This window comes from Dipodomys ordii, unplaced genomic scaffold, assembly GCF_000151885.1.
Source record: "Dipodomys ordii isolate 6190 unplaced genomic scaffold, Dord_2.0 Scaffold25, whole genome shotgun sequence".
Taxonomy (NCBI): domain Eukaryota; kingdom Metazoa; phylum Chordata; class Mammalia; order Rodentia; family Heteromyidae; genus Dipodomys; species Dipodomys ordii.
Window position 1 is genome coordinate 15129499 of NW_012267241.1, and position 16008 is coordinate 15145506.

Consider the following 16008-nt stretch of genomic DNA (forward strand, 5'->3'; position numbering starts at 1 on the left):
TGGCATAAGAACAGACCTCAGGACCAATGGAATAGAATTGAAAACTCAGAAATGAACCTACAGACCTATAGCCATCTAATCTTCGATAAAGGAGCTAAAACAATAAAAGAAATTCTTATATTCCTATCTTTATCACAGTAGGTTATCATGCAATAAATATATCCCAGACTATCAAGAAATATGTAACCACAGAAAAGATAGTTCTTAAATTTGATTCAATTCAGGGACTTCCAAAAAATACATTTTACTCTCAGGGTGGAAATATTTATAAACTTTCAAAATACAATATGTATGTTTATATACAAATATATGTACAGCCAGGTGCTGGTTGCTCACGCCTATAATCCTAGCTGTTCAGGAAGCTGAGATCTGAGGATCACAGTTCAAAGCCAGCCCAGTCAAGAAAGTCCATGAGACTCTGGAAGCGACGCTGTGGCTCATGTGGTAGAGCACTTGCCTTGAGCTGAAGAACGCAGGGACGTCGCCCAAGCCCAGAGATCAAGCCCCAGGACCACCACCACCATCAACAAATATATATATATATATATATATATATATATATATGTGTATGTATATATATATGTATGTATGTATATGTATGTATACACATATACACACACATATAAGTATGTATCTTTATGGAACACACTGAGAGTCCAAACTAATCCACAGTTTATCCCACTCTCCAGTGTTGGTAGTTACACAATTAAAAATGGTCTGGAAAACCACGTTTCTTCATGTGGAAGCATTCACAACTCTCGAAATAAATCTCTCTTGATCTTGTACAACATTTTTACATTTCAAAGGCTTTTACATGTTATATCATTTTAGACCCATAACATATTCTGTAACTCATCAATTCTATAAAATTGAAAATGTAGCACATTTGTGCAAGATGAAGCTGTTCTCACTCATTTTATATGGATGATTTGAAATACTCTATCCTGACAACAATCCCGCTCCTTTGCTCATGTCATTGATTTTCTTAAACAGTGCTTTCTCCTTCTCCCACGTTTCAGTGTTCAGATACAACACCAATTTTTCTTCAGGGTATTTTATTATCTGTGATATACAAAGTATGCATCTCTATCTGGCTTGTCTTATTTTGTGTTTTCCCACCTACCCTCATTGTGGTACACACTTCTGAGATGGATAGCTCTTCCATCATGGTACTGGCTAGACAAAGCTCTAAGTAAATAATTAATTAGGGGACGAGTTAAGATCAGGGGGAATTAACATCCTAGGTTTTTTTTATTTTTATGCACGGTGTATGTGTGTGTGCGCTGGTGCACACTCAACAGGGGCCACTTGCTTGTTTTCTTGGGCTGGCTGGGAGCCATGATCCTCAGATCTCACCATCCTGAGTAACTGAGTTTACAGATGTGAGACACTGGTGTCTGGCTATAGAGTTCTGTTTTATATCATGTGTATCAAGACATACCTGGTTTTGGCTCCCATCTTAATCATCTACTACATGTATGACTTCAGGAATTTTATCCACCACTCAGAATAAACTTTAGCATTCAAAGACAAGGTAATAAAACAATTTTACATGTTTGTTAGCAAGTATTAATGGTGAGAAAAATCTTCAGCAAGAACCATGGTAGAAGTGTATTATATGCATGTAGAAATAGCACAGTGAAATCTTAGTTCAATTAATACATACTTTAAAAAAAAGAACAACTTGGTTGGATGCCTGGCATATAGTGGGTATGCAGGTTAGTGAACTTTCCTTTATCTTTCTTGTTATTTTAACCAGTCTTGACATTAATCTCTTTTTTGGGTACATTTTATTATAAAAAGTACTGCACAGAGGACTTACATTAACATGAGAAAGGTGTATGAGTACATTTCCTATTGAGCATTGTTGATCTCTTTTCTGAATATGGATTCAGCCATTTACTCATTCCTCTTTAATTCAGTCTTGTAGCTTGAGCTTGACGCAGTGTCAAAGGTAACTGTGAAAAGAGCCAGTCTGTAAAGCATAATACATTTGGAATTAGGGCCAGTTTTTGTGTCTTGATAGATCTGGGACCATGGACAAGTTTCCTGAGTTACTTGAAACTTGGTGTCTTCTCTTAAATGGGGATGGCAAAATGTAGTCTGAGGATTAAATGAACAGATGTATGTAAAACACCCCAAACACTGCCAGATGTGGTAAATGCTTGAGAATTGAATAAATCAAAACTACTGTAGAGATTCTGAGGAACGATTTAAGCTGAGTTTAGATAGAGATGCAGTAGGAATGAAGATGAGGAACAGATTATTGGTACATTCTGTAAATGTCAGCATTGAATTGGGGCATTTAGGTTAAGATGGGGATATGACATTTTATAGCAGAGAATTTGGAGGTTTTAAAAGTGTGAAGTGCTCGCCAAAACATAAAATTGAATTCATTTCCAACTTACAGTGTGTTTCCTTATACATTTCTGTCCAGCCAGCTATTATATTATCTAAAAATAGTTCATAGGATTCAGTCTATGCCCACACCATCCTTTCTTATACTTCTTCCTTCTCCCTCCCTGTAAGTTCAGAGGCTGTTTTTCCAGAATGTGCCACATAGCTTCATTGAGGACAGTCTGTACTCTCCCTGGCACAGCACTCTTAGATCTCAGATCACCAAACTGTTTCTATATAGGGCTAGATAGGAAATGATCATTAGGTTTTATGGACCACATGTGGTGCCCTTAGCATATCCTGGTTGATATTTTAAGTAACACTCTGAAAATAAAAGGCCATTCTGAAGGGAAAATAGTCCACAGATCAGACTGACCCACAAACTATAATTTGTAGACTCTGGCTCCAGATCACAGAATGGAGGAAGCAATGAAGTTGACTGAAATATTGATACTGATACCTTCACCATTTTTTCTTTGGTGCTACTCCTAGGCCTTGAACTCAGGCCCTGGGTGCTGTCCCTGAGCTTTTTGTGTTCAAGCTAACACTTTACCACTTGAGCCACAGCTCTGCTTCTGGCTTTTTGGTGGTTAATTGGAAATAAGAATCTCATGGACTTTCCTGCCTAGGCTGATTTTAAACCGATCCCCAGCCACTTGAGTAGCTAGAATGACAGATATAAGGGCCTAGATTCTATCAAGTTTTTAAAAAAAAATATTCAAGGCATTACATTAGTGGTGGGTTTTTTTCTTTTTTGGTTCTGTGGTACAACTATACATTCTAGTTGGTTTTTTAGTCATTTTGTAGTGAGACCTCGTCACACTGCTGTTTCCCATTGAGAGCTGATGAGGAACGGTTGAAAGCAGATGGAGCACAGACTGCAGACATGAAAAACACAGAAGAAAGAGCTGTGTGAAAGAAATATTTAATCATAACATGAAAAACTCCTAGTGGCAACTTTTCCATTATGTTAAATTCCACTCATTTCTATGCATTCTGAGGATGTGTTTAAACACAAAGGTTGTAATTCTCCATCTTTGTACCCATCCACCATGGATTTTGGGTTTTGTCTTTTGCAGGATTATGATTTGAGCCAACTCCAGCAGCCTGATACTGTGGAGCCTGATGCCATCAAGCCTGTAGGAATCCGACGACTGGATGAGAGACCCATTCATGCTGAACCACAGTACCCTGTCCGGTCTGCAGCCCCACACCCCGGGGACATCGGAGACTTCATTAATGAGGTATAGAAAGAGACTCATTTTCTTTATAAGCCTTTTTATTTTAATATTATTAGTTTTGTGCCCGTGGATGATGTCCCTGATATTTTGCTCAAGGCTAGCACTCTACCACTTTAGCCACAGCTTTATTTCTGGCTTTGGGTGGGGGGGTAGTTAATTGGAGATAAGAGTCTCACAGATTTTTCTTCCCCATCTGTCTTCGAACCATAATCCTCAGCTCTCAGCTTCCTGAGAGTTAGGAATGAACTATAGGCATGAACCACCAGCAGTTGGCAAAGTTTTTATTTTAATTTGAAAATAATGATTAGCCTTATGTAGACCACAGTTTTCTTAAAATACAGCTATGTGATTCATACTTTTCCTATATTTATTCTTATGTGAAAACAAATATGGCTACAGTAACAGAGAAACCATTTAATTATAATAATACAGGTCTGTGAATTTATATTCTGTGGTTTGTAAAAATGAATTTCATCATATATTATCAGTTATTAGTCACACTTCACCCAGGAAGAATTTTTCCCCTAGATTGTAAGTAGTAAACTAACTATATTATAGTATATAATAATAATTCCCTTGAAGTTTTCTATGTTCTACCCTTTGCATTTGACATCTGTTCAGGGCCTAGCCAGTGATTCCACTGAAGGAAATCAGTTGGAAGAACAGCTGAATTAAACATTATGTAAGTGATTTAAATACTTGCCTCATTCAAGAGCATTAAGAGCCTCTGTAAGAGGAAGTGAATTCTCTGTTGAATGTCACAGATAGGATTTTCACTGACAAAATTATCTTATTGCTGGCCAAGAATTCCACTACATTTAATACTTAGGTATTTAAGTAGACAAGATGCTGAGTCGTTAGATTGTGACTCTCATTTTACTTACCTTTTTGCATTGTTGTTATTAGTACAAGACAGCAGTATATATTAGTACTGACTAAATACATAACAGGTGTTGTGTCCTCTAGATACTTCCTCAGGATCTTCATGATAAGAATTGTAATCACCTAGTAATCCCAGCTACTTGGGAGACAGAATTGGAGGGTCATGATTCCAGGCCAGCCCAGGTAGAAAAATTTGTAAGACCTTTTCTCAATCAATAACTGGTATACACCTGTTATTCAAAGCCATCGGAAGTCTGGGATGGAAAAGATGGTGGTTCCAGGCCACCACAAGGAAGAAAAATACATGAGAGCGTCTCACCAGAGAGAAGCTGGACATGGTCAATGCTGTCATTCTAGCAAGAACCTGGGTAGGAAGCAAGACACTTTCTCAGCAAAAATCAGAGCGAGGTACCTGAATTAACATTAGAGTGCCAGCTTAACAAGCATGTGTCATTGAGATCAAGCCTAAGTACTATCGAAAGGGAAAAAAAATCAATTGGTCCTCATGCAGTACAAAATATTAACAATTACATGTGGTCTATGAGCATGTACTGATAAGCCTTTTATTTCTAAGTCTTCATTAAAATACTCATATATGTAAAGAAAACCTTAAGGTTTTAGATTATTTACAGCTTGTAGAAAGTTTTGAAACGAAGTTGCAATATTTATATGCCTCTGTGACTGTCTATTACTGAATTCCTGAGTGATCTTCTAATTTCTGACTATATGTATTGTCTTTTCTTAAATATTTAGAAGGAAAAAGACAAGAGTATGCCAGTATCTCCTTTTATCTACCAAAATATGCTCTGACTGTTCCAGTTCTTATTCAGATAGATAGATAGATAGATAGATAGATAGATAGATAGATAGATAGATAGATAGATAGATAGATAGATAGATCTGCTTAGAGAATTTTTTTAAGAAAGTTATAAAGGACTTAAATCCTTGAGTCTGTGTAGGAATTCCTGATGATTTTTCATCTAATTTATACTCATTGTTATGAAGATTGTTCATGAGTTATTCCTGTGATCATCCGGTTTCAAGATGTAGTAAATCTCTTGATTATAGGTGTAGGACCTAGATTGTTTAAGCAAAAAATCATGGCTTCAGTATAATTAAGCAAATACTTGTTGGGGGCTTGTTTGTATTCTGTGGGATTTCAGTTCCATTCTTGAATCTCTTTTTTTTCTTGGTGATAAAAATTAAACCCTAAGCAATTTATAAAACTGTTCACAATTGAATTCTTCTCCATTCTTTTCTTCACCTATAGCCCTAATGAGTGGTTTGCAGTTCTGTGAGAGGATCAGACTCTGAACAGACAGTAACTTCTCAAAACCCAATTCTTTTTAACCATCCACAGCACTACTCCCTCCCTCTTAGGCTTGTAAGGATTCTGTGTTAACATCTTCTCTATGAAGTAATTCTTGATATCTCTGAGAAGGGCTAACACGATGCTTCCTGTGGCCTAACCCTCACTAGCTATCTGGCATATAACTGGCAATATTTCTTCCTCCCAAGGGAGCATGAGAGTTCTCTCTACAATGAATTCTATTTCTTGTTCATGGTTTTATCTAGTACATTGCTGGCTTCTTTAGACTTGGTTGTTTTCAGGAATTTAAGTCCTGCAGCCATTGTATAGGGCATAAAGCTCTTGACACCACAGAATTTGCATTTTATGGAGATTGAGCAGAAACCAAATCTGGAACCTCCTACTGTACTGGTGATGATTACATTCAGAAAACAAAAATATGTTAAAATGTGTTATACTACGTTTGTGTTTAGTGTATGGGTGTGTTCATTGATTTCTGTTTTGAAATGGTTGCATTTTCTCAGTAGATAGAGCACAGCATTTAGATAAGATTCAGTTCTAATAAATACCACAGTAAAGAGATACAGTGGGAATTTTCATTTTGAAATTATGTTCTCTGAACTGTGCTTAGGTTTGGCACTTAAAAACTATCTTGAAATTATAACAAAACACATATTATTACTTACATGAAAGTTTATTCCAAACAACTGATTGCAGATTCATTTCCAGTCCATTCATCATTTGAGGATTGTCTGCATGTGTTAAGAATAACTTGTTTTTTTTAATACTGAGCTGGATTTGGGATTAGCCATTTAGCAAATCACTAGTGAATATCTCCTGGGTATAACCTAACTGTGCCAGTAATATGTAGATTGAAAAGTAAATTGGTCAGAGCATATCTTCACTACTTTGCTTCCAGAACAATCTTTGTATAGACAGTCCTTGACTTATGGTAATTGAACTTAGAATTTTTCAAATTTACAATGGTGCAAAAATGATAGCATTCAGGAAATTGGAATTTCTAATTTTGAATGTGTATCTCTTCCCAAGTTAGGCATACTACAGCACAATCCCATCTGGTATGCAGGGTAGCTACCAGCCAGCCATGAGAGTAATGGAGGGAACAACAGAGACTACAATAGTGTTTCATGTTGCTAAGCTACAGTATTCAGTAGGTTAGGTATATGAAGTGCACTTTTGATTTGTAATGTTCTCTCCTTACCCTTTGTTGATCAAGATATAACCACATACTAAGCTGAGAAGCATCTGTTCAGCCAGTCATAGGATGCACCTTGTGCTGTGTTCTTATTTGTTTTCCAGCTGCATCTCAGCCCCTCCTAAAATGCATCTTGTAGGCCAACAACAGAGGCCAACAGGCCAATAATTATTTGCATGCCACAATTGTCAGTTTGTTGTTCTGTGTAGTTCTTCCTGCCTCAAATTCACTTCTCCTTAGTTCTAAATGACACTTTACCAAGCCAAGAAAGGTCAGACACACAAAGTATGGATTTGGTGGCCTCCAGTAACATGCCATCTTACATTGAGCTTGCTTCCCTTCAGAGTCCCATCCTGAGCTCTTCTGTGGTCCAAGGAAGAGATGTTTATCCTTGCAAGGTAGTGTAGAGCATCTTGGTTTGGTGAAAGAATGATCGATTTTTGATTTGAGAATTATTCCCCAAGTGAAATGTGATACCAAGATTTAGAAACTCGATGAAAGAGGTAGCGGACAATGTGTACCTAGAAATGCCTGTACAATTGGAGAAAAGCTCTAAGGAAGTTAAAATGCTACTAACAACAACCAAAAACTGAGTTCTAGGTCAGTTCTGTGGGTAAGTTCAAGGCAATAAAAAGTTGCTGAAAGTTACAAAGTTCTCAGAAGCTCCATGCTGATTCTTTTATCCAAACTACTGGTAAAGACTTGCTCAGAACTTTTCCTTAGCTTGACAGACAAAAAAAATAGTTTTAAAGTTTTAAAACAGTTGAAGGCACCTAGAAAGAACTCAAACACACTTTGTTAAAAAAAAAACACTGCAAATGCACAAAAATTTATTTATCTCCAGGTCTTATTTGATTTAGCAGTGTACCAAATGTTCCAAGGGAAGAAGAATATAGTAGTGATTATAATTGGAATGCTTTTATAGATGTAAGAAATAAGAAAGCTCATGAGAACATTTTCTAGTTTGTTTATTTAAATAAAGGATAGATGTTGCCTTGAATCTTAAAAATAACTTATTTCCAGTCAGGCAGGTAGACTAAAAGCAAATCATATGTTTCTTTGTTTTTTATTTCAATTGCAAAATTTCATTTTATTTTGAGTTTTCAAACATGACCTTCAGAGAATAAGTGAGACATTGTTACAAAGTCATTAGATCTCAGCCTTACAGTAGACATTAGAGTGTCTGTAATAACATTACTAATTATGTATATTTCCCCATCTCAGAAGTATTAAAAATCATTTGCAAGCTGAATGTCCATGCCTCATACCTATATTCCTGGCTCCTTGCTTGGCTGAGATCTGAGGATCAGAGTTGTAAACCAGCCCAATTAGGAAAGAGACTCGCGTATCCAATTGACCACCAAAAGCCAGAAATGGAGCTGTGGCTCCATTATACTTGAGCTAAAAAGCTCAGAAACAGAATCCAGGCCCAGGGTGCAAACCCCAGGACAGGGGAAAAAAATTCATCCATTTGTTAAAAACCTGACTTATGATTTGTATTGTTTAAAAATAAGTAATAGATTCTTTTAAAATAGTTTGCTGAAACTACTGATGTTTAAACAATATATATTTATCCTATTATTATAATTTTGTTTTTGTAAAATAGCACATTCCACTCTCACAGGAGTTGGTTGCTTGAGTTCAAATTTAGCTGTCTTACCTTGAAGCTCTGCTACATTTTACAAGGATTTAACCTCTTGACTTTCCAATTTTCTTAGTTGTGAGATAGGGATAAATTGTAGTTAATGAGAAGATAATGAGATCATGTAGGTAAAATTGTTAATATAATGGCAGTTACATGACAGATTCTCTTAATAATTACCTATTACAGGTAAGTTACCTTTTATATCTAAAATATTTCCTACTGTCCTCAAATTCTAAGTAAAACAGTTGAAATCTCCTTCCGAAAAGTTGCTTTAAGCAAAATGCAATGTCTGATGTCAGACCCAAAAAGGAGCAGTAATGAAATTTAATTCTGTATAGTATTATATAGTGTAATACATATGCACACCTATTTCAAACCTCTATTCTAACTTCTTCTGAATAGACTAAATTTAAATATGAACTATATGCTGATGGAGGGGGGAAATTAAACCTAGGAAAGCAAAACAATGTAACCTTGTAGGTACCTATCAGATATGTGACACTATGAGAAAGCAGGATGTGGTACAAAACAGTCTACAGAAAGTATCTCACAATTAGCTCCAGCCAAACATGAATATAAATGAGGGTCCAGAGAGATCATAGGAATGACTCTCAATCTGGTTGAGGAAGAAAAATCCATGGAACAGAAGTGACATTTTTAATGAGATTTTGAATGGGTACATGAATGAATGGTGGGTATTAATTAAATGAACAACTACGAGTTAGACATTTCAAAAAGAGTAGATGGCTTCTTAGAAGGAAATGAATAGCCATTAACAAGGTAGAACCTTTCATCTATAGGAGAAAGAGTACATAATTTGGTTGGCATTGCTGGAGTTGAGCATAACTGAAACAGCAGTGGATCACAATCTAGGGCCACTAGTGTTCTACTAAAGAGTGTAGATTTTATCCTGTATTTTACCCAAATTTCAGGCATTTGAAAGACACTTATCTAGTTTTGTTTTCTTCCCCTTTCTGCATATATCTTCTATTACTTAAATGGTAATCAACTTTAAGTTTGCCATGAAAAGTTGAAAACTGTCTGGAATTGCCCATGGGGAAGCTCATACGTTATGTAGGAAACACTGCTTAGGCCATAGAAAACACGCAGTACTTTATCTGAGGGAATGCCATTAAATTGGAGATAAAAGCCAAAGTAGTCTGTATGCAAGGAACAGGAAAAGAACTGAGTACTATTTTTTTTTTTTTTTGCTTTTCTCCACTCAGGATATAATGAGGATTTGAGTCAAAGTAATGGCACTAAGACTGGAGAAGACAGAATGTAAGAGGATCAATAGACCTCTTTCTTCTTGTATCCTCATGTGTTCCTCACTGAAGGATGTAGGGTTTTATAGGCCCCATAAAAGCATGTAGCCACCCATAAAGCAGAGGATCAGAAGCCTATAAATATCACCTCAACGAGAACATAGCCACAGCTTGTTCAACTTTGTTAAGGACCCTCCAACTACAGAAAAAATTATAAATATATCCAGATAAATTTATCCAGAGTTCAAGATCTGTCTCTCCAGGACAGGTGAAACAAAAAGCAGACTCTTCTAAATATAGTCAAAACCTAGAGAAAAACACACAGCTAGTTTGTATGTTTGGCAGCAAGCAGTACATTTTACATCACGAGGAAAGGTGTCCACATCTAAGAATAAAATAATCCCATAAGGAAGGACCAGAAGGTTCTGTCGCCCCAGATTCATTCCATATTCCCTCTGATTGTGGGCCTGTTGCTTGTCAGTTTCTTAGGACTTTGACTATGATCTTTTTAGAGTTACTAAAATATTACCAAAAATTTCTATAATACTTAGTTTGGAAGAGTCCTATTTTAGTTTCCAATAAAAATCAAGACTATCCAAGTAGAAGCCAGGTAAAATACATAAGTAACCACTGCCTGTAAAGATGACTTGCCTGAGCATTCTTTTAAAAATTCATTGGCTTTGTCCTTTCACAGTCATTAAGTACTAAGATGATATGTCATGCTTTTATGTGGCACCGTGGTCTCTCACCAGTGCATTTTATGACTCTAACCTCTTTAAAGAAAAAAAGGAGGGAGGAAAGTAGGAGAGAGGGAAGAGAGAAAAGGAAGGATGGATAGAAGGGAGGGGGAAGTGAGGGAGGGAAACATTTTCAAGAATCTCAATATCTGGTTTGGAAGTTAGTACCTCCAAGATTATATTTTAAGGGGTTGAATCAGGTTGCTTATTGGGTTGACAGAGAGTTCTGGTATCCTTGAAAACATAAATGCTGACCAGATCTCTTCTAGTGCTTATTCCCTGGGTGCAGTAAACAAAAGCCATCACTTTCTTAATCCAGACACATTTGAGCCCTGTTAACCATTAGCTGTCTCCAGTACCTTATAGTGCTGACACCATAAAGACTGAGCAATGCTCGAGTCTGTTTTTGCTTAAAAGTGTAACTGTAATCAAAATGATGAACTGAATACAGTGTTGTTTGCCATTTGGTACTTTCTATATTTTGAAGCAATTGATGTGATGAGATCTTGATATTTGTTTTCAGGAATTCATTGTTCTTATCAGGAATTTCCATCATTCTTACTGAAGCTAAAGAAATTCAGATTCCTTTTAGTGCAGTTCTTGGGTGACTCCAGTTAGATAGTACTGAGCTCAGGGAAATACTTGCCTCTTAGGTTTGCAGTTCCTGAACGTGTATGCCAAGGGGAAGGGTATGTACATGAGTGCTAAAAGGTGTATACTCTAGGAAGGTAGTCAGTGGGTAAAACATTGTCAGCAAGAGACATTGCCACACTTTACGACAATAAATACTCATCCAGCCTATCTTTAATTGAATAAATGTAAACAAAACAAATAAAGGTATATTCTATGCTACCTATTGTTACCTAAGGTTTTAACTACTAATGACTCCCAAGTATTGTTGGCTTTCAATAACCAGGATTGGCTTCTTGTTCAAGTTATAAGTCAACTATAGTCCATCGATGGCACAGTGTTTTATATGCATGTAGATCCAAGTGAAAGTAAAATCCCTATGTGGGGCAGTCTCTTGTCAAAAGAGAAGTAGAGAAGAAGCCAGTGGAAGTACTTCTGAGAACTTAATTAGGTTACTCTTCCTGCACCCCATATAGGTTTGCCAAAACTAACCCCAGTGCCAAGCAAATGGGTGGAGCTAGGCTCTTGTGGTAGTGAGGGCGGGCATTGAGTCACTGAGGCCAGTAACCCGACTGACCACAGAAAGGGAGTAAGGAATTCTGAGAAATTGTAGGCTTCCATGTTTCTCAGCCTCAGCAGAATTGCCTTGTAGTTTATTCTAAAAATAAGATAAGGAAAATCATATCTAGAATCATTTCAGTTTTGTATATTAAAGTAGTGTGCTGAAGTCTTGCTTAATTGTTTTCAACAGCCTTTCCTGGGGTGTAAATTGTATAATCAAACTAGAGGAAGAAAGTGATACTTAAGTGGCTATGACATGCAGTAGAAGAAACTTATAGATAAGGGTACAGGTAGTATACTTTTCATTCTTTTGGAGTTCTAGTAACTGCCATTTTACTCCTTAAAATATTACTTCCTCACATTTATTTACAGTTCCCAAAGAGGAAATTTCTTTAAACTCCATGCGCAAGCAGTCAGACTAAAGGAAGAGCCCAAAGGCATAATTCTGAACATCTGAAATACTATTTAATCAAGACAAATTCCAGGAAATGTTAGCATGAGTGTTTGTTGCTGTTGTCAGGATTGTTGTTAGTTTTTGTGCTTTTTTTTGTTTGTCTTTTGAGGGGGGCTGCAGAGGGAACACAGAAAGAGGGAGGGAGAAAGGGTGAACAAATGGTATTCAGTCATTGCTATGTGGAAAATGAACTATGTAACTTGTGGGCATGGATGGAAAGGGGAAACTGGCAGAAAGCTAAGGGGGGAGTAGCATTGTCCAAAAAGAAATATACTCATTACCTGACTTATGAAATAGTAACCTCTCTTTACAACCTTAATGGGAACAATAGAAATCATATTTTTAAAAAAACATCTACAACAATAACTGATATTCCTTAATTTCTACATTTCCCAGACATGGTGCTGAGCCAGAGCCTGTTTATCTCATTTGGCTTTTATGATAATTTTATCATTGTCATTACCATCGCAGATTTGGAAATTCTGAGGCCTTACAGCTGGTATTGCAGAGAGTTGACATGTCCACTAAGACCTGCTTTTTAAAAAACTATACTGCTCTGAGTCTGACTTTAAATTTCATGCTTTTAAAAAAATCTATTTCTCATGTGCAAGTTAGAAGAATACCTTTTTTAAAAAGTACTTTTTAAAAAGCACATGCCCATGCTCATAAAAACATGTGGACTGTAAGAACCAATTTCTCAGAGAGGAAGAGTCAAAAGCACTTGAAAAGCAGTTACACAAAGAGAAGGATTGCTTAAAGGCTAGTACTTTTATATCTTGGAGTTCTAGAATGAAACTAAGAAAATAGAGAAAATTTCAAAAGGTCCTATATAAGTTGTGTGAGATATAATTACAAGTTAGTGCAAATATTTCAGTTGCATATTAGAAAGTACCTAATTAAGAGTTAAAAATGTAGATTATAATTAATTCCTTATTTTTAAGTCTTTTTAAGAACCAGCTATGCATTTGTTTTAGACTGGCATATTATGTGCAGGTATTGGATCATGATTTTTCTGTGGTCTGCAGAAGACAGAAGTTATCCTATTTTTAAAACAATAATATCTATTCACAATTCAGCATTTCTTTCCACATTTTATGTGCTTTGAATAACAAATGATTTAATGAGTGCCTTTCCTACGTAGCAATCTCATTTGCCCTATCTTTATTCTTCCTTTGATCTTCCATAATTAGAGGAAATACAATATTTCTTCTTCCTCATGTACTCTTCCCGGGAATCTAAATGACATTTCAGCATCCTGAGGACTTCTACTTAGACTTTACAGTTTTGCTGACCATTTATCATTTGCTTCAGATTACAGTTGTACCTGTTAGCTAGATTGTAAGCTGGTCGAGAAATAAGGATGGTGGCATTCATACTTACCCCTTTCCCTCCGGCTGACCTGTAGCTTATGTTACACCTGTTAATTGTTGAAATCCTCCAATACAGGAGGTCCACATATCATGTGATACTGTAGTTTGCTGTTTGCCTCAGGTAAGCTGTTCCAGAATTAAATTATTCTTCTAAAGATTATCCAATAGACTGTAAACAACGGTGCTTCTCAGAGATCCTAACAAGAACTATAATTCTTCTACCTTTAGTGAATGAATGAGAACAAATGTATAATAATTATGATAATGAAATTTATTTTGCATTTTAATATTTTTTTAATCTAGTAACCTTGCTCCACATACTATGTCAGATCCCCTCTATTTGACTTTCAGCCGTTGACTTATCCTTTCTGCTATCTGCTAGACATCTTCTCTATCCCATCTTACATCTCAGAGACTCTGGGTAGATTCTTTCAATAATCTGGTTGCAGAAGAAAAATAGTTTCTGTTTAACTTTATACCATGATAACCTCCATTTTGAAATTTTTGCGGTCCTGCCCATGGAAATTGCAGACAAGTTCTTGAACCCATGAAATCCCATGAAAGAAAGGGACGTGTGCGTGTGGTTTTGCAAATTGCAACCATCTCTTAAGTCTTTTTCTTTCTTTGTCTCTCCAAATTGTAGGGTCTTAAAGCTGCCGACAATGATCCCACAGCCCCGCCATATGACTCCCTCTTAGTCTTTGACTATGAAGGCAGTGGTTCCACGGCTGGATCCTTGAGCTCCCTTAATTCCTCAAGTAGTGGTGGTGAGCAGGACTATGATTACCTGAACGACTGGGGACCTCGGTTCAAGAAACTCGCTGACATGTATGGTGGAGGTGATGACTGAACTTCAGGGTGAACTTGGTTTTTGGACAAGTACAAATGATTTCTACTGATATTCCCAAAAAGCATACAGAAGCTAGGCTTTAACTTTGTAGTCTACTAGCACCGTGCTTGCTGGAGGCTTTGGGATAGGCTGCAAACCAATTTGGGCTCAGAGGGAATATCAGTGATCCAATACTGTTTGGAAAAACACTGAGCTCAGTTACACTTGAATTTTACAGTACAGAAGCACTGGGATTTTATGTGCCTTTTTGTACCTTTTTCAGATTGGAATTAGTTTTCTGTTTAAGGCTTTAATGGTACTGATTTCTGAAATGATAAGTAAAAGACAAAATATTTTGTGGCAGGAGCAGAAAGTTAAACCATGATATGCTTCAACACGCTTTTGTTACATTGCATTTGCTTTTTGTTAAAATACAGAATGAAACAAACAAAACAAGAACTCATGGAGCAATTTTAGTATCTTGGGGGGGAGGGTAAGACCATGAGATTGGAAAATGTACATTACTTCTAGTTTTAGACTGTAGTTTTTTTTTCCACTAAAATCTTAAAAACTTACGCAGCTGGTTGCAAATAAAGGGAGTTTTCATATCACCGATTTGTAGCAAAATTGAATTTTTTCATAAACTAGAGTGTTAGACACATTTTGGTCTCAATCCATGTACACTTTTTTTTTACTGTATTTTTTCCACGTCACTGTAAAAATGGTATGTGTACATAATGTTTTCTCAGCATAGTCTATGGAGAAGTGCAGGAGCTTCAGAACATGTGTATGTATTCTTTGGACTATGGATTCAGGTTTTTTGCATGTTTATATCTTTCGTTATGGATAAAGTATTTACAAAACAAAGTGACATTGGATTCAATTGTTGAACTGTAGTTAGAATACTCAATTTTTAATTTTTTAATTTTTTTAATTTTTTTGATTTCATTTTTGTTTTGGGGAGGGAGAAATGTTCTTAGCACAAATGTTTTACATAATTTGTACCAAAAAAAGAAAAAAAAAGGAAGGAGAAGAAAAGAAAAAGGGGTGGCCTGACACTGGTGGCACTACTAAGTGTGTTTTTAAAAAAAATCAAAATGAAAAAAAAAATGCTTTTAAACTGGAGAGACTTCTGACAACAGCTTTGCCTCTGTATTGTGTACCAGAAAATAAATGACACACCTCTGACCCCAGCATTCTGAATAAAATGCTAATTTTGGATCTGGTGACTGGTTTGAACTTCTTCTTTTCTATTTGAGCTGCTTTGAACATTGTAAAAATCCCAAATACCGAAGTTTCATTGAGATAACAGAAGGAAAGCATGCATTTGTTTTCGCAGCAAAGCTGGAATATGACAGCCATGATACTAAGCAGCAAAAATGATCATGGTGGACCATACTACCATAGAAAGAAGTCATCAAATAACTTAAGAGTAGGAACTCCTGGTGATGATACTAAAAATCAGTAATGAT

General features: G+C 36.3%; 1 protein-coding gene across 1 annotated transcript in view; it reads left to right on the plus strand.

Annotated features, from left to right (window-relative positions):
- Window positions 1–15762, plus strand: part of Cdh2 (cadherin 2, type 1, N-cadherin (neuronal)) — a 203946-nt gene extending 188184 nt beyond the window's left edge. Inside the window, exons 15-16 of the mRNA XM_013014810.1 lie at window positions 3477–3641; window positions 14351–15762. Of these exons, the coding sequence (XP_012870264.1) occupies window positions 3477–3641; window positions 14351–14557 (372 nt within the window). The 3' untranslated portion in view covers window positions 14558–15762. The remainder of the gene's footprint in view (window positions 1–3476; window positions 3642–14350) is intronic.
- Window positions 15763–16008: the final 246 nt, after the last annotated feature.